The sequence below is a fragment of the Chaetodon auriga genome, chromosome 4 (assembly GCF_051107435.1).
Source record: "Chaetodon auriga isolate fChaAug3 chromosome 4, fChaAug3.hap1, whole genome shotgun sequence".
In the NCBI taxonomy this organism is placed as follows: Eukaryota; Metazoa; Chordata; class Actinopteri; order Chaetodontiformes; family Chaetodontidae; genus Chaetodon; species Chaetodon auriga.
Window position 1 is genome coordinate 23,105,073 of NC_135077.1, and position 26,517 is coordinate 23,131,589.

The following is a 26,517-nucleotide window of genomic DNA, read 5'->3' on the forward strand; positions in this document are numbered from 1 at the left end:
ACGTACAAATAGAAGTGCGGGTTCAATGTATGCACGCACACGCACACTCAAAAGTAATTGAGGATTCTGTCCTTTGCTTCGTCCCTCTCTGACATTTCTTTGCTTTTTTTAGAACGCAGTGAGCAATGAACAACGGGAAAAGTGATTACACTTTGATGACTTAACTTGAATAATTTAATCTATTGACTTTTGTCAAGGGTGGCAGCTCTTTTACAGACACAACATGTCAAGGCTACAGCCGTGTCCCAGTTTTTCCTTTGTGTTTCATTGTGTTTCCCTTCCCTGTGCCTGCTGCGCCTCTGTCTGTCTCTCTCTCTTTCTGCCTCTCTGTGTGTCTGTGTGATCATCTGACTGGACACAGGTGTGCTGAAGCCAGAGCAGAGCATCACCAGCTGCATCCCATCCTGTAATGAAGCCTACAAAGACTCAGCTCTGCCTCATATTCACCTTGCCAGATCATAGTCTCATCTACCATCCTGCTGCTGCTGACTCTGGCCCTGCCTCACCCCCTCTGCACTGCTCTGCTCATCCAGTTCCCCTGGAGTCCTCTCAGGACCTGAATCTCCCCAGCTTCTGCACCATTCTGTCTGCTGTGACCCGTCTCCCAGCCCTCCACCTCATCTGCCTCAGACTTCAGCTCAGCCCAGCAACCCTCCAGATTCTGCTCTGCGCCTGCTGGGCTCCTATTCCCATCCCATTTGCCCTCATAATAAAATACCTCAAATATTACACCTGTGTGTGTCTGTATCTGTGCTTCAGTGCAGTCCATTACAGTCTCACTTACATTCTGTAAGCAGACCCACAGAGTGACAAAGCCCTTACAGCACAGAAGAGAAAAAGCAAGTTCAAGTTGGGTTAATAGGCAGTCTTAAATTTAGTCTCACCTGTGACCGGTGTTCTTCACTCTTGTACACACCCTGCACCTGCAGCAGGTTCTTGGCCACGCCCACACACGGCAGCCCTGACAGCACTCCGAGATGACACGCCAGGCCGAACTCTGTTGGGGCCAAACCGTGACAATGTCAGATCTAGATTGAAACCAAACTGAGAACAACTTGAGTTGCTCTTGACACAATTATATTGACTTTGTGGGCTTGCTGCGCTCACCTCAAATTCTTACCAAGTGTTTTTGAAGTGGAAATATCTGATTTAATAAGAGGGCATTAACTGTACGTTCAGCGATTAAACTTCTCAAAGGAATAGTTTCAGTAACATTCTGAGAGGTACTTTATACTCATCTATTTAACTACTTTGGGTTGTTGACATACTGTGAACTCAAGGCTCTGGGGATCTGATAGCAATAGATTCTCCTCATAGCAGACTTTTTGACTTGCCACAGCAGGAAAAGCACGGGTGTAAATATTTTGTAATGATTACTCAGTGCCACTCAGACACCAACAATACCTGCAACTTGGTGAAAATAACTATAGATATGTTGAACTGTTGGCAGAGTGGCAGCAAATGCACCACTGCTGGCAGTTACATCTAAAAACAGTATCACTGATACAATAGATTGCGCTAATTTTACAGGAGCAATGTACTGTTTGTTTGTCTCTGGATTCACTTGGAAATATAGTCATATAAATACGTAACACATCAAAAGTAGATCATTTTCATCATGACTACAAGGTTAGCACTACAGCTAACCACCTCAGAATAATGCATGAACACTCCCAAATAGCAATTAGGGTTGTTTTTCCTGTTCTTCCCATTCTGCCGACATTGCATGAATGCAGCATAATCAGGACACGGTCACACAAAAGTGCAAACTTAAAGAAGCATGTGAAAATATTCACATCTTCTCTTTGCTTGGAGTTCAAATTTGGTGAACTTTTACATGAATTTCAGGTCAGCAGGTAATGGCCATGTGTGACCATATCCTAACACCTAAATGGAAATTGGCCTTTATTTATGTTATTAACCACACCTGTGCTTTTCTTGACAAGAAAAGCAAAAGTGTTTGTTATAAAATAATAAATATAAAAAAACATTGATTGCATATTAGGTGTCACTGAACGCATCCTGCCATCAATCAAGCAGAAAGTATTGACTTACCTCTGTAGTGGAGCAGACCATTCCCATCGACCAACACCACCTGTTGAGAGGACACACCACACATACACATCTGAAATGAATTTCCCCATCATACAAAAGCTTGAGCTGTTAACCGTCCATGAAAACATCATACATAGCGAGTAAAATGTGTATTTCTAAAGCCCTTCTGTGCTTGAGCTGCTGCACTATTGTTCAGCATTTTCTTCTTGTTTTCCAAGATCCTAGACCTTCTGTACAGCAGACATTCTGACATGTCAAAGCGGGAAAAGCGCCACTACAATGAATAATATTAATCATGGCTGCTCAGACACTTCAGTGGAGCAGAGGCATCGTTAAAGCTTCCAGACACAACAAGTGGAAATTCCTTCTGCGACAGCATTTTCTCCTTATCTTCAGCTGATGACCCCAGCTGCTACCGCTGTCGGACACAGTGTCAGATGTACAGTGTGAGATGGCAGAGTCTTTATCCTGAGCTTCAAAAGCTGAAGTTAGCAAGTGACAAGATCCTCAAACTGATGCACAACTCGTCCAGTTCCAACACACTGATGAGTTCTTGAAGCCAAAGGTGACTCTACAGACGAATTTCAGCATTGAATCTTAAGTCGCCGGGAATAACTCACTTCAAAGGTTGCGGATAAAGGGAGCAGTGACTGCATCTGTCCAGGGCTAAATGTCAGTGGAAGTAAAACTGTGTGCGCGCGTGTGTGTGTGTGTGTGAGTATGATTGTATATGTGGTGGGTGAAAGTACATATGTGTGTGTCCCTGCACACCTGTGCACATGCTGACAGAGAGACAGAGTGGGAGGAAGCGAGGGAGGTGTGTGGGCAGCGACAAACAGAAGTGAGTGGGTGAGGATGAATTTGAGGCACTTTCTGAGAAACAGTGAGAGAGGGAAAGAGAAGAGCTTTGTCACAGGAGCTGCAACTCACTCAGGGGGTTTTAATGAGCATGAGCGAAGGCGAGGTTTGCACCATTTAGACAATCCCAGTGATATCAGTAAGGTGTCAATCTTGTTGGGTGTGTCAGTGAACTGTAAGTCATTGTAAAAGTCCAAAATGATGATAATGACCAAATCCCCAGAATCATCTTTAAGATGAAAGCTGAAATGTTACAGATAGCATGTAACGATATCAAGCTAACCATATGCTTTACAGCATGTTATCATGCTGGCTCGGTCCATCTGAGGCTAACAAAGTACAACTAGAGTGACTTAAGGTAAGCAAAGTCTGACAATAGAGCCCGACAAGCTGAGGCTGATGTCTCAGCAGTTAACAACATGGTTTTCCGTGGTGGTGTCACTCTTCATAGTCCAACATTTTGGGGAAAAAAACTTGACTGGAGGGAAGGACAAACAGCTAAACTGAAAAAAAAAACCGACTAAAGCTGACTAAAGAATTTGAATCTTGTTTAAATCAGTTACTTTAGAGGGAGTTACAGTCTGTAACTAACAACTTTGCCCAGTTCTTCTGTGCAGCTTCTCCAGCCATGAAGCAGTTTGCCAGATGGTAAGCACAAATCATTTGTAGCCAGGCTAGCTCTCCCTGCCTTTAGCCTTCATGCTAAGCTGGGATAGCATTTCCTCCCTCCAGCTTTGTGCTCACAGTTACGACAGTGGTACCAATCTTCTCATCTCACTTCTGGAGAGACAGCTAATACTTTCCAAAATGTTGAAAATGTAGAACTATTATGACCAATATGAACTAACCACATTTGAATTCAAATGACAAAAATCAAGAAAGGGCCTTGCACACACCGACACTCAGCTCAGGAACAGCTTAGAATATATTAACATAAAAAAAAAAAAAAAAGACATTTCTTGAAGTGGAAAAGTGAGCAGTCCTTTCCTGGATTCCTGGAACACATTCACATGGGGAACAAATGACAAAATCATTTTCAACACCTCAAAATGTTATTACAGTTACATTTTCATTTCTACAATTACACCAAGTGCTCGTAGTCATTTGAGGTACTCGTCTATATTGCACCTGTCACTTGTTCATCAAGCCCTACCTTCCCTCTAATGAATTATGAATTCTGAAGCCCTTAAACAAGATGAAAACATCATTTTTAGGAATATGAATATGACCCTGTGACTCTGTGTGTGCGTGTGTGCAGAAGCTGACCTGAGGCAGAAGTTGGGGCTGGTTCCTCTCCAGCCGCTGCAGAGCATCCAGGAGGAACGGGGTTTCTCTGAACGCCAGGAAGCCAGCTATGTACGGGGCCGTCAGGGTCACCATCTGACTGTCTTCATACAGCAGCTGGGGGGACAAAATATACATTTCTGTTTCTGGGCACCAAGGTGGCTGAGTGGTTGTCGATTCTGCGATGATCAAAAAGCAGTAAACTGATCCCCTACCTGCTCACTCACTGTGATTCCCACTTAATCACTGGCAATTCACAGCACTAACAGCACTGGGTTCAGATACATACATCTGTGTCAGGGATCAGGTGGTGCATGCTTTGGACAGATGCCTCTACCCCAGTGTATATGTAAGGGTGAGTCCACAGACACACAGACAAGCTGTGCAAGATAATCACTAACATGCCCCATCTGGCTCAAAATGAAACACCTGTTAGTGCTTGCTGGTTTAAGGCTGTGAACGTGTTCTGAGCATCAGAAACATTACTCTATTTAGGTTACCTGCTTAAAATCAAATTACATGGTTTTTTTTTCTGCTACAACATTGATTTGCAACAACTTATTTATTGCTCTGTCAACCTGATGTCCTGGGCTCTCCTTTGACAAAAAGTCAGCCAACAAAAAGGTTTATATTCTATCTTTTTGGTTTCATGATTGTGCCTCCTTGTCTGTGCATGTGCTGGTTGCAATGCAGTTTGTCCCACCTGCACTGCTAACATCAGTCTGCAGGCTAGTCAGTGAATTCGCAGGTCAGTCGAATCAGAATCAGAATACTTTACTGATCGCTGAGAGGAAACTGGGTTGCAGATACTCCCAGCAGTAATAAAAATAGAAAAGGAAATAAGAATTTGTAAGAGAATGTAAACATTTCTAAGAAAATGTACACGACACAACAATATAAATCAACCACAGATTGTAAACAATGTGAAATATGTCTATGTGAATATGTAACTATTTGTAATATGCAGCAATAAATAGTAGCCATCTATGGAGAAATACATCTCTCATGCAATATTCTACACTGAATAATAATAATAATAGAATACTACTACTGTTACTAATACTGATACTAATATTATCATAATACCCATAATAACAATAGTAACAATAACAATAATATATAGAACTATATATAGTATGTAAAGTAATAACGGTATATAGTAAGATAGAGTGATATAGAGCAATAATCATAATAACAATAATAGTAGAAGTACAACCCTGTCGCTGTGGAAAACAACGTGATGATTAGCAAAACACTGAAACCCCATATTTAATTGAAAATAGCACAAAGACAACATATCAAAAGTTGAAACTGAGAAAAGTCCTTGTTTTCTGAAAACTATGTCCTCATTTAGAATTTAATGCCAGCAACACCACATTCTGCATGTATTCCAGCATGGCTCCGTAGTAAAAGAGTCTGGGTGCTAAACTGGCTGCCTGCAGTCCCAACCTGTCATCCACTGAAAATGTTTGGAGAAGACACCGAACTGTTGAGCAGCTGAAATCATACATCGAGCAAGAAGGGCAAAAAAAATGGCACTTTCAAAATGACAGCATTTCACAAATGCTTATATACTGTTGTTAAAAGAAGAGGTGATGCAACAGTTATGTGCTAAACACGACGCTGTCCCATCTTTTTTTGAAACGTGCTGCTGGCATCAAATTCTAAATGAGGATATCATTTTCAAAAACAGTCAAACAGTCAACACTTCAAAGACTAGAAAAGCTCTCATTTGTGAATGGAGGCAAGCCCATGACACCTCGACACGATGATGCACTCTCTAACGCAATCAGAAATGTCAAATACCATTCAGGATATGTCAATGTTGTATTTTTGACGACAGTGACCTTCATCTCCCTCGACCAAACAGTGGTGATAAAACACTGCAGTGTTATGCATTAAAGTATTACAGCCAATAACTTCAACAACTACAGTTGTCCATGTGTTGAGTGTGTTTTGAGCTGATGTTTGAAGCCATCTTTTTTAAATGCAAATGCGATGAAACTACAAAATTATGGTCTGCTGTTCTGTAAAACTCCACCTCGGTGGACACTCTGAGCATCATGTTAACAGTATTACTTTGTGTCACAAATGGCCTCAGGTAGCAGTGTCGGAGTAAATTGAAAGCAAGCAGGGAACATAATCCCATTATTGGACAGCATTTCTGAACATTTCATTAGGCTCGTTGAGTCCATGTATCAACAACGTACAGTGACAAATGTCATTAATTATAATGGGTGCTATAATGAGAAGGTGCCAGCAGCCCATGTCAATGCACAGATAAATGGCAGGAGTGAGGAATGCTTGTGAAAGGCTCGCCAAAAAAAACAAATGAAATGACAATTGGGACTGGCAAGGTCTTGTCTTAACAACAGCCGGTTTAACAAGACTCGACCTTGAGCTGGATTGCATATTAAAGCTCTGCTCTCCTGTGTATTAGTATTGCTTTTTATGCTCGGCAAGGCCACTTCTAGTGCTTAGGTTGACTTGATAAATTTATCTGGATTAGAATAGAAATCCACTTCATCTTTCAATCCATTTTTTCCAAAATTAACAACATTCATTCATTTGGATGGGTTTTTCTTTCACTTTATCACAGGTCATTCATAATTCCTTAATGATACTGTAGAATACATTTACTATGCATTTGGCATTTCTATAGCATGACATTAGAACCAGTGTTTTTAACGATAACGTTTGTGTTGATTCTACACTGTTCATCCTCCTGTCCTCCTTGTACAATGACCCAAATACAACTTTCACACACACAAAAGATGGAACAATGACTTCAAATACTGGAAATATGGGTTAAATGGGTTACAGGTTAAACCTAAAGCTACTATAATCAATATTTTATATCAACAAAAGATCAAATGACCAGATGTCATGTGACAGGTGTCACTTAGTAATGACCCTACAGAGAATCAGCTCGAGAGCTTTTAAGCAACATGAAACAGGTTCTGGTTTGTGCCCATTCAAAGCATTTCAACCAAAAATAAACTGATTTGGTTGCAAAGTTGCTTCTCAACTGGTACCAAAAAATAGCAGTTTTTCCTTGACCTGGGGTCCACGTTCAATCTGACAACAGGGTGCTCCGTTTTGCTCCAGTTCCAGGTTGAATGACATGTTTACCTGAAACAGTGTGAAACTGTGTGCAAGGGGGTTTGAGGTAAATTTTCTCTTGTTTGGCGGGTGTGTCAGAGGTGTTAGCAATCAGCAGCAACATGACCACACTAAAAAGGCAAGGCGCTTTAAACAGGGTGTTCAATACACCACTATCTGTTTAAATAAACGTTTAGCTACGTTTTCTCAGGGCTGAATGTGCACATGAAGCACAAAATGTGACGACATCAGTGGCTCTCACTGTTCTCTATGACCTCGTTTGCAGCTGCAGCAGGCAGCTATTTAAAGGTAAAAAAAAAAAAAATAAGCCCATTGTACACAACCAGCTCAGCACAAAAGAGCTCCAAACAAAGTTAGAGGCTCACTGGCAATCACAGTAAACCAGCTGAAGAGCTAAAAGGCGCATGAATATTGGATTTATATTCATCAGTCAGAAAGAAATACAACTTCAAATGAAGGATGATTTTGATCCAAGACAGCAAGACACGGTCACCACATGAACTTCATACAGTGATAATAAGTTACTGGCCAAAATGGCCAAAAACAACTCAATTAATGCAGGTTTAACTATAGATTAAATATATAAACAATCTCTCGAAGTAGTTGCCATGGAGATAGCTTCATTTTCATCACGTAAGAAAAGTATAGGCCTGGGTTCATACCTAGTACAGTGAGCTATCAAGTGGACGTTGAGTTAAGATAAAAAGAGTCAACAGCTGCTCCCTGGCTCTCGATAGTTCTGCTGGACATTGAAAAGATCAGCAGTAAGTTGAAAAAGATACAGGACATCAAAAAAAAAACAATAGTTTCAGGGGACATGTGCAAGAAATCGACAAAACTATCAGCAGGATCACTGCACAGGCAACAATCACAAACTAAATATCTGTTTAGGTGTAAGGAAATTCATGGTCAGAGGTTGGTGGTGAGAAACTCAACGGAGAAATTACCTAAATTTAATGTACAACAGTCGAAATCACCTCAGGGACTGACTGAACCGAGCAGGGAGCCTTGGTGAAAGGATGAGTAACTTGCTGAAGTGTGTTCACAGCGCTCATGCAGCCAGCTTTCAGGAGTCACGCGCACAAAACAAGCAATGCTAAAGTGATGATGATGCAGCAGGACCTTGCATTCAACAGCCCAAATAAAGTTAGTGAGACTACTTAGAAATGCAAATCAAACACTCTGATATCATTCCACATTATGATACATTGGTGTATTTTCATTATTTGTGTTGAATATATTCTGTGATTACACTTCTCATCTCTTTTGTGAAAATGTGACTTTTCTGACAAATGCAAACGCGTTGTCAATACTGCTGTTGTTCCCACTTGTCACCACTAGAGGCTGACAAAGCTCACAGATTGCTGAGTTCATCCACAGTGAGCGGGTGTAGTGAGGGGGCAGCTCACCTCCAGGCCGGGGTAGCTGAGCACCACGAGCTGGGCGCAGGCGTTGACATCGTCCCCTTTGATGAAGGAGAGGTCCACTCCACCGACTCTCTCCAGGCCCGAGAAGTTAGGACTCCTCTGCCACTCCTCAGTGTCCTCCTCCACCACCTGCTGTCTGAGGCGGGTCTGCTCGCTGCGGGGACAACAGACGACTGAGTCTACAGTGCAATCAAATCACACAAGCAGGGCATCACACAAAGACTCAGGTGAGAAATACTTCATGAAAGAACAAAACTCCTGTTCAAAATGTACAGTCTGTAATCCTAATGTAAACAAAAGGGGTCACCCCCACCAAAAATCTAAATTTAAGACCGGCAACTGGCATCACTGACAGACTTTTATTATATGGACTTGAGTTAGACAGCAACTAAAATCTTTTAATACTGTGAAAGGTTTGTTTACATGTGAATTATTTGTCATTAAGTCATTTAAATAACCCAGTATTTTCAATTAGGTGTGGTTCAGAAACATATTAAATATGTTTTCTTTTACATTTAAAAGAACATCTGGTTTACATTCTGCAGTTACACATATGAAACAAGTTAAGTGTCATAATGTATGTTCTTCCTACACCAGAATAACACACCTGATACCACAGCATCATGTAGACTGTTAATTTTAAAATTCATTTTCTGTCAATCAAGGAAAAGATGAATGCACTCATGGTTTCAGCTGGAGTTTACTCCATTGTGCCCTTTGACCAAACTTAATACACAACTGCTGTTGTTGTCTTTCTCCTAAAAAATAAAAAAATAAAAAACTGTTTCTTAGGCATCCAATTGCTTTACACATTTATTCTATATCCTTGCTTATGTCCTGCAGCAATATAGTGTTTCAACAGGAGGTACATGAAATTATAAGTGCGAGTTGACCAGAAAGCAGTTTCTAGGGCTGCAGCTAACAATTACTTTCATTATCAACTATTCTTCAAATGATATCTTAATACATTAATGGTTTTGTCTACCCAGTGTCAGAAAGGTGACAACCCACCAACCAACACTGTAAAACCTACAGATTATTCAACCTATAATCATGTGAAACAAAAAAGCGGCAAAGCTGGAGAATGTTTTTACATGATGTTCCAGCAGGTTCACTGAATTCACTCAGTTTGCATAAGGCTAGAATAAAAAAGAGTCCAGGTCATGAAACCCTGTGGCCTCTACCTGGGCTTTGCATGCATGTCAACACACACACGCACACGCACACACACGCACACGCACACCCACACACACACACAAATGTGGCAGGCAGCAGAAGGACATAATATGGAATCATGGCGTCATCACTAGCCTTGCCGTTACAAACTCACAAATCAATGTCTGCTGAGCGCTGGTGGCTCAGGTCCAGAGCTACTGGCAGAGTGACAATAGAGACACGGACACACCTGGAGGCCAGTTAAACAGCACTATGTCCGTTTGTTTGTTTGTTTGTTTGTTTGTTTGTTTGTCTGTCTGTTTACCAAACCTCAGGAGAGCGTAACGAGGCAACGAGTAGCTCCAGTGTGGAGATACTGGACGTTCCACTCGTATCAGTTGTGTAGTAATGTAGTATAACTTCCTGTACACAGTTCAGGTATTAAAAAAGAGGAAAAGCTCTCTGACCTCTCCCACTGCTTCACCAGACCTTCCGCAGGTGGAGCAGACATCTCTACCAGCCTGCTGGAGGACCTTTCATCAGGAAAATCAACTGACAGAAGTAGCGTGGTTGCAGACGTTACTGTTTTCAATTCGTTTTCCTTCCGCGTACTAACGTCACTGCGAGGGCGGAGTCTGTGGCATCAGCGTGGTGCAGTGCGGGTGAATCCTGCCATCTAGTGGTTTAAATGGGAAAATACACTGATAGGAAACGACACGGCGCCTCCAACACCTTCACTTGACCACTTACATCTCATTAATAATATGCTTTTTTTCATATAAGGCCAAGAAAAAGATGATCTGATAGGTGGACTGATGTGTCATCAAAAGAACAGACTGTTATAGAGAAATGACACTGTGACCACAAAAGTACAGAGACGGTAAATGTCTTTCAGCAACTTTATTGTACTTTATTGTAAGTGTATTATAAATTGTACTTAAGTGTACTTTTACAAAAAAAAGTGTTGTAAATTACAAAAACATTTAATGGTAATAAAGTGTACTTAGGAAAAAGCACATTTATTTTCAAGTCCTTTGTCATACACTATTAGCATGCTTAACAGTATACTTTAAGTTGATTTCATCTTAAATATATTTGAGCACATTTTCAACATGTTGGTGATTTTTACTGCAAGTGAGTTTTTAATGCTCATGATTCATGTACAAAGTTGTACCTGTTTAGCACACTATTTACACTTCAGATTACTCAAGTGGTGCTCAAGGATTACTTGGGTACACCTAAGTATATCAGAAGGTGACAAAAAATAGCACAAAATGTACTCAGCACATTCTTCACAAAGTGTAATTTACCTGTGATATTTTTTCACCTGGGATCAGACTGCCAAGGCCTGTCAAAGGGCAGGTATGCTGAGAAAAACAACGGACGGCCACTGGAAGACGAGCATTCTGCATGGACTGAGACTGACACGTCCACTGATGAGATTTATCCATCAGAGAGATGAGATACTGGAAATGCTTGATGCAATCAGGTCTCCTAAGATGAGCCACAGACAGGAACAGACAGGTCAGTGTGATAGATGAAGGAGAAACAGGAGAGGATGCAGAGGCACATGTGAGCTCTTCTTCCTGTAAAACAATTTCTCCAGTGAAAATTGCCTAAGATGGTGAAGCCCTGGTTGTCTTTTGGCCAGGGTGTGTCCCACACAACCACAATGTCCTTAGTTTGAGTCCAGCTGAGGACCATTGTTGCTCCCCACATTTCCTGCCTATCTGTATTTTCAAATAAAGGCAAAAATGCTTAAAATCTTGAAATATTCCCGTGAAGTAGAGCATACCTCAGGGCTTTGTTCTTCACCTCTTGGCCAGTTGAAATAATTGAATGAATGACACTCGGCTATATGTGCCTGTAAAGACATTAATCACAGCAGTATTGGGAATTTAGTGCTCAGTCTGACTGCTGTGGGAAAAAGTGGATGTTGTGAAACTTCCTAAGTCTAAATCCTGAACAAACGGAGATGCTGGGGCCCTGCTCCAGATTTAGATTCAATCAGATAACAGTATCTCTTCACAATTGTGTGATCTCCCAATGTCTGACACCCAGAATTCTTCTGTTCTTTTTCTTATCCTTCTCTAGCCTTTGATCTACACCTTAGAAAGTCAACAGCTCTGTGCTTCTGCACGCACAGGAACACTGACATGACCTCACCCACGGCAGAACAGACAGTGTCTGTGAGAAGAATTCAGACTGAGAGCAGCTATTTCCAACGAGGACATTCAGGTCAGCGGGGACAGATCATCCTTTGTGATCATTATTAAAGTCAGTGATGCAGTAAACACGAAACCCATTTGATTCTCATTAATTGACAAGGCATTAAAAAGTGAATGCAGCCAGTGGCACAGAAATATGTAGAGACCCACTGACACAATTTTCAGCAAGTTTGGCAACAGATGTATTTTCAAATTCATCTCAGTTAACTGTGTCAACTGTGAGGGTCCCGGTCAAATATATTATGTTTCAGTTTTGATATGAATATGTACTTCACTTCATCACATAAGAAGAAGACGCATGAAAACCCCAAATGAACGTGAGACGGGTGCATGGATGTTCTCATAATTCAAGTTTATTGTTTTCAAAAAAAAAAAAAATGTAAAGGCGCCATATTCTCATTAATTCAAACATGTACTTTTTACATAATTCCTCAAATCAAGTAAAGAGAAGATATGCAACGATGTCGGAAAAGGAAGCAGAGAGACAGACAAACGTGATGGACAGACAAACAGTTATAGCCCTCATTTGTCAATGAGATCTTGATGAGAAGTGTACACGCTGGAAGAGCTACAGTCACAGAGGCGTGGGACAGCAGAGCATGGAAGTGTTCTGGTATTTGAAACACTGAACTGAAGCAGAAACAAAAACCTCTGATCTGAGTACACTTCTTTGTGCCTATGGCTTCAATCAAGGTCCACGCTGCTTTCTAAAATATACACAATGAAAAGTGCTTGAAAGCAAAACAGCAAACCTGGAGTGTACAGGTGACAAAGAGTCGACAGAGAGAGACCAAAGGAAGTATAAGAGAAGTTAGGTCTGGAACTGATGTTACCCGTTTCATCATCGGTCGAACCACTGAGGAAACGCAGGAATAACCAGGTGAAGGAAAGTTAGTCGTGTAGTTCTAGACATGCTTCAGAAAGTGAGAAGAGGCTGAGAAGAGAAACACGCCTGCTCTGCCCTGAGGGGCTGAGGGAGTGCTTAAACACATCTTACAGGCATCATCTTTTATCCCACTGTTTGGAACATTCATTCTTTTACACCATCATGCACACTTAACAGCCCACAATATGAGGAGGTCCTTCTTCTCAGTAAAGCAGTTCATGTTATTGCAGTTAATGACATACAGTTACCACAAGTTAACCTTTGACCTTTCATTAATATTTAAAAACGAGCAGTTTCACGTATCAAAAAGGAGATGCAGGGCCAGTATTTTCAGGAGTCTGATTCCCAGACAAGGAGAAAGCCTCTGCCTTATCTCTTTTGTTTTTTTTTTCTTTTTGCTGTCAGCTGCACTCAGTAACCATGGGAACAACATGCGATGACTCTTGGCAATGGCAACCATTTCTGCCCTCTACAGGGAGTCATCGACGCTTATTAACTAAACAAACTGTATCAAAAAACCGTTGCATGGATGTGTTGCGCTTAGAAATGTCCACTCAATTCACAATCGCTCATCTATTACAGTAATGACCTTGAAAAATGCAGGTACGTTTCTAAGTGGTGCTTACAAAGGCTAAAATGGTATTTATTGACACATGACTCTTCAAATGGCTATATCTCAATTGCTTAAATAACAGATCTGTAAACCCAACCACCACATGAGCATGCAGCAACACACCACACTGCTTCACCCCATCAAGTACTCATCTCCAGAAAACAGGAACAAACAGCCAACACTAGTACAGATACAGTATCAATATGTTGTCTACTGGTGCACCTTCAAATGATAATCACAAAGTAACATTCACCCCTAATGCACACTGAAATATACATCACTCTGAAAAATAAGTAGAGAATGATGGCAGTTCTGCCCAATTACACCACAACCCTCCAAATTCAGGCATTTTCATTGGTTGGCGAGCACTAGCCAATCAGTAGCACATTCACAAATCAGTGACAAGGCATCTCCTTTACGTCTCGATTTTGACTCTAGTTCCTCAAATTGTGCAGACGCTGGATAGAAAGCAAACAAACTGTGGTCCTTTCGAAGGAAAAGGAAACGTGTCCAGGAGAAAATCTGGAAAGTTATTTGTGTTTCTCTCCTGACAGAATGGTCACCGAGACGGGAAGAGATGACGTCAGTGCCACAGAATGTAGCTGTTTACTGGCTCAGTTTGCTTGTCTGTCTGCCTGTACACAACTTACGACAAAAATGAATCTGCAATCAGCACCCATGATCCTCCACGTACATCTTCATGATAAATAGAAAGATTTCACACAGTTGAAAGTCAAACTCGTGTTATTGCTTCTAGCGGATTACTTCGCCATAAGTCAGACCCAGGTCAAATATTCAAATGCTGTTCAAGGTGTGATAAAGCCCTCGTGAGACAGACGGGTGGCATTGGCCACAGAAGATAACAAGATGAATGACAGAAAGCTGGCACAGCCACGGGAGAACGTCTGAACGCTACTTCCCCGCCACCTGGCAACTTTGCTGACACCATCCGCATCATCATGATTCAGTAAGCTCCACCCAATCCGTAGCTCCGTGCAGTTTGAAAAACAAATTATTTGCAGGTGATATTCGACCCAGGTCAATTGAAGAGTTCACCCCGCCCACACACACCTGACCTATAAACAATTCACCAGATTGAACAAACCCCTCTGGTAAAACGGAAAACTTGTTTGTGTGTGTGTGTGTGGTGGTGTTTGTATGTAACAGCACATCCAGTTTTTCAGCGAACACACATGAATGAGGTATGCGTCGTCTCAGTACGGTGCGTGTGGGTGTAAATGTAAATGCATATATGTAACAGTGCCTCCAGTGTGTTCATCCGGCCCCGTTAGCTCCCAGGATGAGAATATTGCTTCTTTCAGTTTCCAGAGCCACAAAGGCGCCGCAATTTATCTCCCGACCTTTAACCTTTCCCCCCTGCATGAGACACGACACAAACACACATTCTGCTAATGTTCTGATTCAAACTGCTGCCCGGCACAGATGCCAGGCACGAAAAATATATGACCTTTGTGCAAAAATCAGCCCTTTAAATTGTACACACAGTCTCCGTTTTTTTCTTTTTGCCTCAAGATATTTTTTTTTTTTTTTTTGTAATTATTTGTCTGCTGTTTGTGCAAGCATGCATCAGTTCCACAGAGACCGGCTGTGCAAAAGTCCAAAGACAACGAGGAGGGGCAGGAGGAGAGTTGGCTTCGGTGTTGATGGTAAGGGTAGTGTGGGGGATTGTGGGGATTGAAGTCCTCAGCTTCCAGTTTCTACCTGGAGATCATCGAGCTGGACTGTGACTGGCTGGAGGAGGTGGTGGCGGCACTGAGCTGAGAGAAGCCGCTGTGGCTCGACTCCAGGCTGGTCATCGAACCCCTGAGGCGAAAGACAGACATCCGGAGAGCATGTGAGCGGACAAAAACTTCACATTCTGCAGCTAAATTCACATGTATGCAACACCAAAGCAACTGCAGTCTGCCAGCCACTAACTGAACGCATTCTGTGAGCATGACTCGTGCTCATGATGCACAACCATGCAGCCAGATCAAACCTACAGGAGGGAGGTAGTCACTCTGTGTGACACACGAGGCTCAGGCTCTGCCATAGGTAGAAAGGGGCTGAACGGCAAGAAGACATGAAAATTGCAAATTCTTTGCTTGTTCCTGTAAAGTCATTTCACACATACTATGTGGGAAAGGGGTTCTGGGTGTTTTGGTGAGGGCAGAAGCAGATCCACTCTGTCTCATATGCAAAACCAAAAAAAGCTTTTTCTGTTATGGTTTCCTTGCATGTTTGAAGGCTCAGGTGCCTATGGCAAAGCATGAAGCATTTTCTTCCTTTTTGTGTCTTTTTGTGCATTAATTTCCCAGAAATAAACTACTTTGACACATTTTTATCAGTGTAGTATGTAATTTGCTTGGTGCACATTTGTAGCAAATTTTATTTTCTAGTGAGCCCATGTCTATAGTGCACCATACATAGCTCCATAACACATGAGTTAGGATGTTTGTATCAAGCACTAAAACGACATGAATGTAATTGGAATATTTTAGAAGTTCAAGTATGGCAATTCCTCACAGTAACTTTACTTCTTTCATTAAGTTGTTAAGCGTAACGAGAGGGCAGTATGAGACCACATTCGTTCATTACATTTAGAGAAAGAACCCTGATGTTCATAAGAGTTTATCTTCAAAGCAAAATGGCAGGGCTCTATAGTGAGTGTGAGCATTTTGCACAATAGAGTGGGCCGATGGGAAAAATTACTGGACCACATTGGTGAGAATGACTGACTTCTGACACTCTTATTCGTGAAGTTCAGTGTACAGAACATTCAGGTAGCATCTTCTCCTTTTTAGTCAGCACTGACGATCACTTTCATTGGATATAATGAAAAGCGCAGGTCCTATCAGCTCTCACAAACTAACATTAATTCCATGACTTACGTGATGACAAACACAGAGTCTCTACTCGACCAAAGCTTGTTTGTTTAAGAGGTAAGAGAAGCATCACTCTGTAAGAGTTTTGCCTAAGAAAAGCATCGGCTGAATGCATCACATCAGTTTCAGGGGTCAGAATCAAATATTCCAATTTGACATCTATTTTATTGTCAGAGCAGAAGTTAAAAACTGTGATGATGATGTATGATGATATAACGACTGTCCTATCGCCTTATGAATGCTTGGCATGAGCTTATACGTTGCTGTGGAGGTACATTACAAGGGTTTCCTAATCCATATTCTTAGTTCAGATTAGTGTTTCAAATATTTAGAAATCTCAACCTCAACCAGACTTGTCAACCTTAAGCAACACACCCTGTTAAATGCTGCTGGAACGAGTTAGATGGTGATTTCAAGTCTGCTGAAGTGAAACAGCAGGTGTGCTGAGAGCAAAGTGAGATTCAGCATGTTGGTAGTTCAGATGGATGAGTGCAGGAAAACAAGTACAAATGCCAGGAAATGTCTCTCTGAGTAGGCATACAAGTGCACATGGTGGTGTAAGAGGTGTGTGCACACTTAGATATACAGCAGTTGAGCGCAAGTGGACAGAACTTAACCCAGTTTAGGAATCCTGATATTAGTCATGCAGGCAGATGACTGAAGCCAGCAAGTCCCAGTGCAAGGATTCTTTATTTAGCGTGAAAAAAGCAACAACATCCTGTTAGCCACTGCTAACACAAGCCATGAGCAAGAACAGATGCAAACAAGCATCTCTTTGCTGCATCAGAAGCGTGACTGCCATGAGGGGGCCGTTCAAATTAGTAGCAATGACAGTGAGCTGGTGCCAAAAGAAAAGGGACAAACGCTGAGCCACTTACAAACTCTGCACATCACAGCAAGCCGTTCTTCACAGGAAGAAGACAGAGGAGGAGGAGGAGGAGGAGGAGGAGGGGAGGAGGGGGAGGGTGTGAGCGATAGAACAGGAGTGGATTGGACAGAAAAGGCTGGATTAAAGGAGTCTCCGAGGGAGGGAAGCATCCTCATTTCAAACACTGAGCCTGGAAAACTCATGATGCTCTTGAGGCTTTTCGTCGTGTCATTTAAGCAAAGTTACAGACTTAATTCATTCAAATATCAAATGTCATACGTGGCACTATGTGGTGGGTTGTAGAGGGAGAAAACTGAAAGAAGGCAGGAGTGAACATGAGCAGTCATACAGGAATAATGTTTGAAATTAAAACTATGGCAACATCATGGTATAACACCTTAACACAGGAAAAATATGGGCACATACATACACTTCACGTATATAGCATGGACACAAATGTATGTCTCTGTATTCCACTCACACACATGCACACTCTGTTACCAACCTGAAGTCCTCAGAGCCCAACACCTCGGTGTAGTACATGACTTTACACTTGTGCGAGGAGACCTGCAGGGTGGCCAGCACGTCATCCACTCGAGGCAGGTTGGTGGCCGAGCAGGCTGGCATGTTGTGGAACTTCCACTGGAGGATGTAGAAACCGGGCCACCGCGTAATGTGGGAGCCCTGAGGAGAGGACAGATTGATAGTACAGACAATGTCAAAGACAAACAAGCAAAAACATGTTGGGGCCATAGTCCATCAATTCACAGTCCTGAAGCCTGACCTGGACGCTCTCGCCCTCCCTGCAGGTGAGCGGGGACTCCACCATGCTGTAATCTTGCCCCAGAGTCCAGGACTTGTCTATAAGTTGGACGTTGTTGCCTCCTGGGGATGTGATGCCGTGGGCTCCCAGGGGATCCTTACGCGGAGGCTGGGGGGCCCGCTTGGAGTGGTAGATGTTGAAAACCACGTCCCCTTTGCACATGTCAAAGTCCCAGGTGATGACTGAGGAGGCGTCAATGATCTCAATCAGAAGCTGGTTGGTGGAGAGAGGGGGGAGGGAAGATTGGCCAAAAATCAGAATAAAAATATGTTTTCGGGGGAATCACAAATTAAAACAAAGTAAGGAGGAACATTTTTTCTCTCCCTTTAGCTCTTAATTTCTTATTTTACTTTACACACATCCTTTCTTGCTTGAAGGAATAATGCAGGCGCTCTCTGGCTGTAAGCCTCACACTCTTCGTTACTGTCACTCATAACACAACTTATACTACAGTACTCATTTTATGAGGTTCCATATTTAAGCACCAGCTAAATGTTGCAAAATAAAAGACGCCATCAGTGACAAATAGCAGTGACAGAAAAATGAGCATCTGTTTGTGAGGTTATGAGCTCATTAAAACCATTTCCACAAGGGTGATTATGTATGACGCTGCGGCTCTGCCTTCGCAATCATTTATGTAACATGACTAACTGTATGTCACTGCAGACGGATTATGCTTCAAAGCCACATCACATTTGTTCAAGGTCTGAATTAAGAACACACAAAGAAGTATCGACCACGTTCGACCACTAGATGGCAGAAGTTTCAACAAAACCTCCACCAGAGACATCCTGCAGCTCTCTGCTGTCCTGCCCTACATATTCATTTCAAACGTCACCACAGGCTTTCCTTCGTTTCTTGTCACTCGGCTGCTCTACGTTAAGCCTCACCTCGTGCGGAGCTCCCTTGAAGACGCTGGCGCTTTGGTAGATCGTCTCGGTCCACAGGCGGACGTCTTCATTCTCCATCTCCTCGGCTGTGCGGTACATGGACTTGGGGACCAGGCCGCCTTCTGGTACCTCACACTGCAGAGGAAAAAAGCATGCATGTACAAGCATGCGCATAGACACACACACACACACACAGAACTGGGTCAGTAAAGGAGACCTCAATGAGGATGGTGTCATGTCCCAGAAAGTTCAAATTCACAATTAAATCATATTCTCAAATGATGACCTAAGAGTTTAAATCTTCATCAAACACTCACCATACACTCTCCCCCCAGGAAGTCAGGGATGATCTCCTTGTCTATGTAGTCCACCAGCCCTCCAGGACCCTGGTAATCATTGCCTGCATAGATGAGAAACTTCTTGCGGGTGTTTTCATCAATGAAAGGACTCACCTAAGGGCAGAGGCAGATGTGGATATGGGTTATGGACACACCAAAATTAGTTGTATCCTCGTTATCCCAAGGCAAAAGCATATGAATTTCGAGCAATAATAAGAGTGTGTTTGGTGTGATTGTGCACCAAGACACCTGCCTCCAGGTTTAAAAATGAGGGAGGACCATAAACTAGAAACACCCTTCAAATCTATATAAACTGGGTCTATGAGAAGTATCCCCTGCTGCTTCTCACCAGTGTCCAGAGGACTGGGAAAACTCTGGGGGCTCTCAAGATGAGCAGCCGTCCAAGAGTCTCTGGGTAGTTGGCCTCCACCACCTCGATGATCCTCAGCAGCGCCTTGACTCCCGGTCGCCACAGGTGACGCATGTTCAGTCCCTCCAGATCTACCAGACACGTCCAACAGCTACAGAAGAGGAAGAGAGCGAGGATTAGTGTGGATAAACGCACGGCACAAACACACACGTAAATGGGCTACAGCCTCTTTCCAACCACTTAGCACTAGTCACACTGAAGTGAAGCTTAAGTGGTGAAGGCAATGCTTGCTAATTCTTGCCTCCCCCCCCCCCCACGTCCCCCTTTCCCTCTATCTGTTCTGGCTGAGGACTGTGACGTGAATGCCACTCATAGTTCACATGCCTTCCTGTGTGGCTGTTATCCCAGCCACGTCTTCCTGCTTGAGAGGGCTGACAGATGACAGATACCATCTCTGTTCCCTCCCTCTCACTCTCACTCTCTCCATGGCCATCTGAAGCAGTGCACTCAATGAAGAGCCTCGTGCATTCTTTCCATGTCTCCTCTGCTCTCACTCACACTGTGTGTCTCTGTGTGAGCACCTGTGTTCAGGCTACAACTGCTGAATCCAATCCAACGAGCTTGCATGCTGCCTCATGCCATCAAAAAAAACAGTGGAATGCAGCTTATTTCAAGCATTTTTCATCTTTTTCTACATTTCTTTTTGATGTACAACCACTTTCATTGAGATGATTAGTATTGGCCTAGAGCTGCAAATGATGATTATTTTCATTATCAATTATTCAATAGATTATTGTTTTGGCTAAGTGTTGCTGATTAAGTGTCAAGACATCAGGATGGTGAACTCTGTCATCTTTCCTCTATATATTCTCAGGCTCGTCTTGCAGACTGCCCTCCCTCTGTGAAGTACATTTGCTTATTTTTACCCTTATTCCAATTATTATTCCTTATTGCATTCTACCCTTTGTAGCACAGCCTCAAAAATATGCCACCCGACATTTGACTGCACCTCTTGTCTCAGCATGTGGCAAAAACTCTTAGAATACTGAATTTTGTTCAGTTAATAAAACTGCTCATTTTGTCCCGATAACAGACCAAAAACCAAAGATACTCAGTTTGCAAAGACATTTTACAGAGAAAAGCAGTAAATCCACAAATTGGAGAAGCTGGAACTAGAGACTATTGGCATTTTTAACAAGTTGATAATTTTTTCTCCCCCACTTATGAAGCTTTACCTGATTGGTCGACCAAAAACCTTGGTGTTCTCCTCACAGCGTCTCAGACCCTCCTCATTGATAGACAGCACCTAAAATGACACAACATGAACTCAGTGGTCTATCGTGATCTTCTTATGATTTCAAGCATTTTGCTCTCACACTGGTAACCTGAGCACATTAGACTGAGAGCAACACTATAAACAAGTAGGCTATTTATATATGTACAGTACGGTATACATCCTGGTGTTAATACACTTGTCAGGATGTGCCACTATACATTACTTCCCTAACCTGTAATCCAGCCACCAACTGCCTGACCTATAAACCTATCAACCTACACTGATACACGCAAGCTTAAAGCTTAGAGTGTGTTGTGACTTGTGTTACATACATGTCTGAGCAGAGACTCCTCCCCGAGAGCACGGACCAGTCCTTTGGTGTCCATCTGGCCCAACCTCAGGATGTACAAAGGACGACCATCTAGAGGCATAAAACAAATATTTACATGATCTGTCAACTATTTACATTCTGCAAGGCTTCATGTTACATGGAGTGGTTTGCATAGTTTGCCTGTCTGTTCTTCTGTTGTGTAATACCATAAGTGACTGTGTACACTAAGAAATGCTTAATTCACTTGCAGGGCTGGAGGCTGGGGGCTGCTAAGAATGACTCAAGTTCATGTGATGTGTGTGTGTGTGTGTGTGTGTGTGTGTGTGTGTGTGTGTGTGTGTGTGTAACTTAAGTCTGTAAGAAACTGGACAAGTGAGATCTTCCTCTAGTTAACAGTGTAAATAAAGCCAGCTCTGACATGGCCTACATAAATCATGAGTCTATGTGCGTTTGCATAAGTCACACGTGAGTTTAGATGGTTTAAATGCTAAACTGTCTGTGAGTATGACTGTAGATGGGAGTATTTTTTGTTGTTTTCCTGAAATGGAATACACACATCATTTCTTTCTGTCAAGGCCTACCTCTGTCATGGTGGTGCCAGCCCCCTGTGTAGTAGTCCTGGAGGACCTGTGGTGAGCTCCAGGTCTCCAGCAGGTAGTCCACCTGGTGCTGCTTCCTCCAGGTCAGCGACTGGCACAGGATCTCCCGTGCCTTGTCCATGTTGAAGTCCCTTGCGCGCAAGAAACGCAGTATGTGCTCATCCTTAGGGATCTGGATAGTGAGGGGAGTTTGTTTAGCTGTACTGGATTTGTGAAAAAAATATATGAAAATATGACAAATAAACAGTATGTCAAAGTACGTCACTGTAAATTGGCTAAGTTAATAGACCACTGACATCGCAGCAAGCAGCAGGTCAATTAGCCTTCTTGGGAAGTGAAAAGTAGCTGGTAGCTGTCAGACTAAAATCTACTACAACCTGACCTCTGCACATCTCTGATAATGGATAAATTTGAAGGTGGACAATTACACCATTTTTATACCAAAATTAGCACATACATGCAGGTTTTTTTTAAACAAGGGAAACCCATCTTAAAATCGATAATTGACTCATTTCCCGTTGCCAGTAGACAAGTGTGTCTTTCTGTTTTGTTTTCTTGTATTTTTCTGGTGTGTCATGTTGAACGTCACAAATGTACCAGAAAGCAGAACAGTAGAAAGCAGCAGTGAGGCCGGTGACAATGTTACAGCGGTTACTGTCTCTCTTTCAAAGCTAAGAGAACAATGTTGAAGGTTTCGAGTTTCTTGGTAGTTTTGCGCTGACGATTCATAGCATCAATCCGGAAAAGGGCCAAAATTAGCGTGCCATGTTTCCATTACTGCCAATTGTAGCTGGAGCCGATAAATACCGGTGAGTGCTGCAGAGTCATTTGACCGAGAAAAGAATGCCAATTGTTCCCTTTCTCACTGAAGACAAAAGCCAGATGTCAGTGGGTGGTAGTTTTTTGTCCGTGTGAAAGCAGTTTGGAATCAACATACCTACAAATTGCAATTCTATTTTGCTCTATTATTCAAAAAAGCTACAAAACACAACATTACCTTTCCCTTGTGTGTCTCTTGCAGCCATTTACGAAGTCTGATTAGACAGCTCTCCTGCAGGGGGGTCAGGTCGCCTAGATAACGTTTGATATAGTCGGCATCCAACTTATCTGCAACACAAAAACAGAACTCCTGCAATTAACATAATACTCAACTTTGAATGACTGTGTGGTATACACTTTAAATGAAACCAATATCCCATAATACTGTATGTTGTTACTTCGATATCAGCGTAATCACCTTCCATTGAATTATTGTCTCATTCTGCTTTCAAATGTGCATTCATTCCATTTCTGCTGTAAACTGCAGCATTTTTCTAGCCTGTATTCTGCTGTAATGATCACGGTGTTACTGAAGTGCTGGCACAACGATTTTCACACATTCTAAATGTTCTGGCTTTCATTTTTCAATCATCTGTGGGAACACACCTTCAGGTGTACCAGCCAGGATCTCTGTTAGGCTGTCTGCCTGAAGTGCGCTGCTGTCCTGCTTGGTGTCCTGAGAGGTGCTGTCCTTAGCGTCACTGGGCTGTGGGATAGAAACGTTGGGTGTGACTGCGAGCTTGGGAAGGACTGGTGGGCTGGTGGAGAGGCTGGTTGGCCTGGGGAGAGGCAGGGGAAGAGAGGAGGGAGTCCAGCGCGGCACACGAGTGATCCCTTCATCTTCTAGCTCTTTCAGGTAGAACTCTATGATTTCTTTTCCCTGTGAGGAACACAAGTGATGAAGAGTCAGCATTATGGCAAAATGGCAGAAGAGAGTGTAAATTCAAGGAAATGAGATTTAAGACAAGGATATGGAATACAGACCAACAATACTGACGATACTATATCTTCATAAAGTATGTACTTCATTCACGCCAAGAAAGGCTAAGGCTCGGCATATTCATTTAGTATTTCCAACTCAAGTGTTGGGTAATGGAAGCAGAGGGAGACAATAAAAGGGATGCATTCAATATTGCCCACATCCATCTCAAATGAAAGCAGATGACTCACTGGATCCACAGGAGAAGACCCATGTCCACTCAAAGAGATTATACAAGCTTATTTATGCAATTACAGCATGAGACAGACTGACTGACTCATGCTCCAGCAATCTCGTAACAGCAAACTTCATAGAATAGACTGTCAGCTCTGCATAATCCATATAGCACCCATTATGCAACTATTCATCAGTCGCAAACTTATGTTTTTGTGCATCTGTGCACGCACACACACCTTTTTGATACTGCTGGCATACTGCTTCATAGCAATCTTTTCCACGGTGCTCTCAAAGCCAAAGAAGGACTTGATGTCCAGGCTGGCGGTCTGCTCAAAACATGTCCAGTCCTCATTCTCTGGGTGAACCTGTACCAACATACACAAACACACACTGTATATTATACTGCATACACATGCAGAAACAAGATGACCAGGTTTCTATGGTAACCACACACCCAGCTTCACTTGATGGTGACGCACGCAGAGAACAATCTTCCCACTGTGCACTGTGTGTGGGTGTGTGTGTGTGTGTCAGTCTGTCCATATAAAATTAGCTAGCCCTTTACACATGAACAGTTTGGAGCTAAAAAGGACAACACACAGACATACAAGGACACACATGTTTCTGCTGTGTGGTAAACAGGTTGTGAGAGGCGAGAAAAAATCCATTCCTTCCTTTATTCAACTCTGTTGTTGTCCACCTCAGTCTCCTAATGTTGTAGCACTGCTCTCCTTAATGACAGCCAGGTTCTACATTAGGAGTATTTCACTATATGTAGTGTGTGAATATGGTAGTGTGTGAATATGAAAAATGATTTGGTTGCACCAGGGACTGTCTCTTTTCTGACAACAAGGTGAGCAAAATACACAGATTGTCTGAACTCCAATTAGGACAAACCTGTTAACCCTGCTCTCTTACTATCAAAGAGCAGTGTACAAAACATTCAGGTAGCAGCTTGTCACTTTAGCTTGCACTTACCATAAGGTGTGTCAGATTTAGTAGGCTACACCTTATTTCAATATGTCGTAGGTATTTTACCAACATTTAGGTGAAAATAAGTATCTGATGGACCTCAGCATCCACAGATACCCAATATTAAATGACTCTGCACGGGATCAGGCCCAAAAAATATGAATGGGCATCCGTAATATTTTAACCAATTATTTAAATCCATTTTGATTTAGACTACAACTTTATAAGATTCAGAAGGAAGTCAAGAGCTTCATGCTTTCTGAAGGCACTGTGCAGGTAGCCTCATTACCCTATACTACCAAACTATTTCAGCTTTAGCCAGGTCCATTGGCTCTGTATAATTGAGCTGTCCGTCCTGGTTACTGTTAGCATAGTGTGCTAAGGCACACAATAAGAACCTCTGCGCGGCCTTGGACCTAAAATTAGCACTCTAGTTGGTTGGAGGCTAATACAATGTGCTTGACCTCATTAACTCAGAGCGCTTCCATTCATGATATGCAGATCTGAAGTCAGAATTAAGCTTGCAGCGCACAGTGGGGTCAGACGCAAAGGGAAGACATGCTGGTGTCAGATCAGTACTTGAGTGTGTTCGGCCAGAATGTGATGGAACTGAATAATTCAGAGAGTGAGAGATAGGTTGAGTTAGCTAGCAACATGCTCAGTGCTAGTCCAAACATGGTTTTCTCTGCAGGGATGCTGGAGGCAGCTTGCTATTCAGCAACTGAAGAACAGCTTGACAGAACATGCGTCTGTTTGTCCATTTGTCTGTGAGATGTCTGGTTCTGAATAACTGAATGTGTTGTGCATGTCATGAAAACTGCCAGGGTCAGGGTTTGATTTTCCCTATGGGGCCATCTGTACTACAAGTTCATATTATAAACTGCTTCTGAACAACAGCCTGCACTAAATGGCACAGGTGGGTGAATGCTACTGACCGAATAGCAGCAGGTCTCATGGATAATGACCCTGTTGGAAAAGGTCTCATTATGGGACTCGATGTGAAGTGTCCTCTCCTTTCGGTTCAGCGTGTTTTTCTGGATGAAGTAGACATAGTCCACGCCGGCAATCTGCAAACCACACACAAAACTCATGTTACAAGAAACTGAACATTTACACCAAAATTAAACTTAAGGTTGCAGCTTAATCAACTACTGCATGCAGAGCTAAAACTTAACACACTCAAATGCTTCATACCCTTTTGAGCAAGCGCGGGGCGTCAACATCCAGAGCACAGCGGCGCTCAATCCTTTGGGTGGAACCGTCCTCGCTGGTCTCCTCATCCACCACATCACTTGCCACAAACATGGGGATAAGGTGACAGGTGGGGAACCGGCGCTCATAGGCCTGAAAGAGGAAGGGGAACCAAAATTGTCAGGTAACATGGTGGTTTTCAACCTGGGAAGATATCTTTTAGGTTTGAAATTTCATTCTGGCGAATAAAGTAGAAAGAAAAGAACAGAGGTGTCAATAACTCTGGTGTCACCTTTCTCCATGCCATGCAGAGGGCAGACAACAACAAACTGTTGTCCAGCAGTGCTTGGCTGAAAACTGGACGAACTGG

The 26,517-nt window shown here is 42.6% G+C and overlaps 2 protein-coding genes across 7 annotated transcripts in view; both read right to left on the reverse strand.

The window, feature by feature from the left end:
- Window positions 1-10,509, reverse strand: part of LOC143319221 (endonuclease V-like) — a 60,362-nt gene extending 49,853 nt beyond the window's left edge. The window contains exons 1-5 of one of the 2 annotated variants that reach the window (XM_076727988.1): window positions 10,370-10,509; window positions 8,730-8,901; window positions 4,180-4,314; window positions 2,056-2,095; window positions 885-997 (exon numbers count right to left, since the gene is read on the reverse strand). In XM_076727988.1, coding sequence (XP_076584103.1) covers window positions 885-997; window positions 2,056-2,095; window positions 4,180-4,314; window positions 8,730-8,901; window positions 10,370-10,413 — 504 coding nt within the window. In that variant the 5' untranslated portion in view covers window positions 10,414-10,509. The remainder of the gene's footprint in view (window positions 1-884; window positions 998-2,055; window positions 2,096-4,179; window positions 4,315-8,729; window positions 8,902-10,369) is intronic. The other variant, XM_076727989.1, reaches the window with a different exon arrangement.
- A 1,948-nt stretch (window positions 10,510-12,457) lies between these two features.
- LOC143319122 (SEC14-like protein 1) overlaps window positions 12,458-26,517 on the reverse strand; it is a 31,970-nt gene continuing 17,910 nt past the window's right edge. For 3 of the 5 annotated variants that reach the window (XM_076727751.1, XM_076727752.1, XM_076727749.1), the window contains 14 exons: window positions 26,151-26,300; window positions 25,892-26,023; window positions 24,221-24,349; window positions 23,435-23,708; window positions 23,007-23,116; window positions 21,992-22,181; window positions 21,412-21,500; window positions 21,039-21,109; window positions 19,783-19,954; window positions 19,413-19,547; window positions 19,096-19,230; window positions 18,167-18,418; window positions 17,888-18,066; window positions 12,458-15,453 (listed from right to left, as the gene is read on the reverse strand). In XM_076727751.1, coding sequence (XP_076583866.1) covers window positions 15,348-15,453; window positions 17,888-18,066; window positions 18,167-18,418; window positions 19,096-19,230; window positions 19,413-19,547; window positions 19,783-19,954; window positions 21,039-21,109; window positions 21,412-21,500; window positions 21,992-22,181; window positions 23,007-23,116; window positions 23,435-23,708; window positions 24,221-24,349; window positions 25,892-26,023; window positions 26,151-26,300 — 2,124 coding nt within the window. In that variant the 3' untranslated portion in view covers window positions 12,458-15,347. Of the gene's footprint in view, window positions 15,454-17,392; window positions 17,420-17,887; window positions 18,067-18,166; window positions 18,419-19,095; window positions 19,231-19,412; window positions 19,548-19,782; window positions 19,955-21,038; window positions 21,110-21,411; window positions 21,501-21,991; window positions 22,182-23,006; window positions 23,117-23,434; window positions 23,709-24,220; window positions 24,350-25,891; window positions 26,024-26,150; window positions 26,301-26,517 lie in introns of all 5 variants that reach the window. The other 2 variants (XM_076727750.1, XM_076727747.1) reach the window with 1 other exon arrangement.